General features: G+C 62.0%; 1 protein-coding gene across 1 annotated transcript; it reads left to right on the forward strand.

The window, feature by feature from the left end:
* The first annotated feature begins 1,193 nt into the window (after positions 1-1,193).
* On the forward strand, positions 1,194-3,074 carry SOX2 (SRY-box transcription factor 2). Its single transcript, XM_064455874.1, has one exon. The coding sequence runs from the start codon at positions 2,119-2,121 to the stop codon at positions 3,064-3,066; it is 948 nt and encodes a 315-aa protein (XP_064311944.1). The 5' UTR covers positions 1,194-2,118; the 3' UTR covers positions 3,067-3,074.
* The last annotated feature ends 685 nt before the right edge of the window (positions 3,075-3,759 follow it).

A 3,759-nucleotide genomic window follows, 5' to 3' on the forward strand; every position in this document is an offset into this window, starting at 1 on the left:
GGACGAACAAGCACGGCCGCCGCCCCCTCCCCCTGTTCCCTTCCCCCCTGAATTATCCCCGAGATGTTTTTGGGAACGCCGTGGCGGGCCGCAGGCCGGGGGAGCGACGGGAGCGGGAACAGCCGCCGCGGCCGCGGAGAGCACGCACAGTGCGCATCCCGTCGCACCCCGCACCTCCTAATTTGCACCCATTTTTCGACGTTTAACCTGTCGCTTATCTGGCGGTTATATATACGTTTTCGAATTAAACACATTAAACCCCATTGGATTTATTTGCATAATCCACACACAGAAGAAGACGCATCCTGGTTCGCTGGCGGGTTTGTTTTCTTAATTATTATTACTACTATTGTTATTGTTAGTGGGACGGGGTGTACTTGCCCCGGCCCTGCCCCCGCCCTGGCTCCCCGTCCTCCCTCCCGGCGGCGCCTCCCGCCGGGGGCGCGCCGGGGCCGGCAGGGGGCGCCGCAGCGCCGCGGCTGAGCCCGCGTGGGGCGCCCGGGCGCGGCCCCGGCATCGCCCGCCCCGCGTGGGACCCCCCCCGCACCGGCCCCGCCCGCCCCGCGTGGGGACACGCACCCCTCCGCCCGCACCGACCCGGCCCCGCGTGGGGACCCCCGGCGCCCCCTCCGGCCCAGCGCGGGGGGGGGGGGGGGGGCCCGGGCCGGGCCGAGAGGCGGAGCAGCCCCGCCGGGGCGGGGGGGGGGCGGGCGCGGCGCAGGGCAGGGCGGCGGAGCGGGGCCGCGGGCGGCTCCCCCCCGCTCCCGCCCCGCGTCCTCTCTCCCCTCCTTCCTTTGTCGTCAAGTGCGTTTTAGCAACAAAGATCCCAACAAGAGAGTGGAAGTAAACTTAGCCGGGGCTTTGTGCGGCCCGTGTAGCGACAGCGAGAGAAACGCCACCGCCGCTTTGCGGCGCCGGGCCGCGCCCCCCCGCGCTGCGCGCCCACCCCGCAGCGGGCGCGGGGCACGTAGCATCGCCTGCCCCGGCCGCGGGACGGGGCGCGCCCCGGCCCCCTCCCCAGCCCCTGCCGCGGGGTCCCTGCGCGCTCTGTGTTGTGCGGGGACGGCGTCGGGGGCGGGGGGCCGCCTCCGCACCGGGCTCCCCGCGCCGGGCGGGGGTGTTTGGCGCTGCGCGCCGCGGGCGGAGCGGGACCGGGGTCGGCCGGAGGAGGGCACGGCCTCCCCCCCCGGGGGGCGGGCAGCCCGCTGGGCCGCCGGGGGCTCCGCTCCCCCGGGGAGCCCGGGGCCGGCCTGGACGGGGCGAGCGCTGCAGAGGCCGAGCCCCGCGGGGCCGGGCGGCCCCTCCGCCCCGGGGGGGCACCGGCACAGGGAGGGCGGGGGCGGCCGGGGGGAAGCCGTTCCCTCTCCGCTCGCCCCACGGCCAACACCAACTTAATAAAAAAAAAAAAAAAGAGGAAAAAAACCCAACAACAACAAAAAAGCCCCAACAAAAACCCCCACGTAGCAACAATGCTGTTTACCCACTTCCTCCAAAAGGCGTGTGTGACCTGTTGCTGGAAGGGGCGATACAAAGGCCCGGCCGCGGCCGCCCCCGGGCCCGCCCCCCCGCCGCGCCGGCCCGGCCGCTGCGAGCCCCCGCCCCGTTTCATGCAAAGCCGGGGGTAGAGGCTCGTCCTCAGTGGCGGAGCCGCCGCGCGCTGATTGGCCGGGGCGAGCGCATTTATTCCCTGACAAGCCCCCGTCACATGGATGGTTGTCTATTAACTTGTTCAAAAAAGTATCAGGAGTTGTCAAGGCAGGGAGAGGGAGTGCGCGTGTTTGCAAAAGGGGGCGAAGTAGTTTGCTGGCTCTTTAAGGCGGAGAGAGAGCGGGGAGCGAGCGGCGGGCAGGGAGAGGGGGAAAAGGAGGAAGGAGAAGTTTTGTAAAATCGAGGCTCCGGCGGCAATAATAGCAGTTATTAGCATTATTAACCCATCGGCGAAGAGGAAGACCCTGAGCTTGATCCAAGTGTGGTTTTGGGGAGTCCCCCTCCCCCCTTTCCTACCCCTCCCTAGGAAGAAGAAGAGGAAAAAAAAAAAAAAAAAGCCGGGCGCGGGCGGCGGCTGCGGCGGCTCCTCGCTTCTCCGCTCGGGGCTGGTGCCAGGCGAAAGCGGCTTGAATGTACAACATGATGGAAACCGAGCTGAAGCCTCCCGCCCCCCAGCAGGCTTCGGGGGGAGGCACGGGCAACTCCAACTCGGCCGCCAACACCCAGAAGAACAGCCCGGACCGGGTGAAGCGCCCCATGAACGCCTTCATGGTGTGGTCCCGCGGGCAGCGGCGGAAGATGGCCCAGGAGAACCCGAAGATGCACAACTCCGAGATCAGCAAGCGGCTCGGGGCCGAGTGGAAACTTTTATCCGAGGCGGAGAAGAGACCCTTCATCGACGAAGCCAAGCGGCTCCGAGCTCTGCACATGAAGGAGCACCCGGATTATAAATACCGACCCCGGAGGAAAACCAAGACCCTCATGAAGAAGGATAAGTACACGTTGCCGGGGGGCTTGCTGGCGCCGGGCACCAACACCATGACGACCGGGGTAGGGGTTGGGGCCACCTTGGGAGCTGGGGTGAACCAGAGGATGGACAGTTACGCGCACATGAACGGCTGGACCAACGGCGGCTACGGGATGATGCAAGAGCAGCTCGGCTACCCGCAGCACCCGGGCTTGAACGCGCACAACGCGGCGCAGATGCAGCCCATGCACCGCTACGACGTGAGCGCCCTGCAGTACAACTCCATGACCAGCTCGCAGACTTACATGAACGGATCGCCCACCTACAGCATGTCCTACTCCCAGCAAGGGACCCCGGGCATGGCCCTGGGCTCCATGGGCTCGGTGGTCAAGACGGAATCCAGCTCCAGCCCCCCCGTAGTCACATCCTCCTCTCACTCGAGGGCTCCTTGCCAAGCTGGGGACCTCCGGGACATGATCAGCATGTATCTACCAGGTGCTGAAGTACCAGAACCAGCTGCCCCAAGCAGACTTCATATGTCCCAACACTACCAGAGTGCACCTGTTCCTGGCACAGCCATTAATGGCACACTCCCTCTATCGCATATGTAAGACAAAGGGGCCGGGGGCGGGGGGGCGGGGGGGGAAAGCTAAACAAAACAAACAAACAACAACAACAAAAAAAACTTTTATTGGAAATTCTGGACTTTTTTTTTTTTTTTTGGACTATTTTTGTACAGAGAAAACTCGGGGCGGGGGGGGCGGGGTGGGGGGGGCCCAGAAATTAAACCGACAAGGAACTTGTATAGATCTCGGAGGGGAAGCAACTACACAAAACTTTTAAAAAGTTCTAGTGGAAACGGTAGGAACTTTGCAGAAAGTTTGCAAAAGCCTTCACCGATAATATTTAGAGCTAGACTCAAAGAGCGAAGAGGAAAATGTTTTAATATTTGCAGGCAACTTTTGTACAGTATTTATCAAAAGAAACATGGCAATCAGAATGTCCACTGGTAATATAGAGAGAGGAGGGGGGGAAAAACAAGCTCGCGATTTTGCCAATTATTTTTTAAAAATAGAGTCTACTTGGAGCGTTGTGGATTCGGCGGCTGAATTTCTAGCAGCTGCTGCGAGAGGAGAGGAAATTATTTTACAGCATTTGGACATTTAAATTGTTTTAGAAATTGTACAAAAGGCAAAAACACGTAGGATGAGTACTCGCGAACCATGGGCTTGGTTTGCTGCTGCGAAAGGGCAAACGTTTAGATTGTACTAAATTTTTTTTTTTTTACTTCTTGTTAAAAAGCA

Source organism: Phalacrocorax carbo, chromosome 7, assembly GCF_963921805.1.
Source record: "Phalacrocorax carbo chromosome 7, bPhaCar2.1, whole genome shotgun sequence".
In the NCBI taxonomy this organism is placed as follows: Eukaryota; Metazoa; Chordata; class Aves; order Suliformes; family Phalacrocoracidae; genus Phalacrocorax; species Phalacrocorax carbo.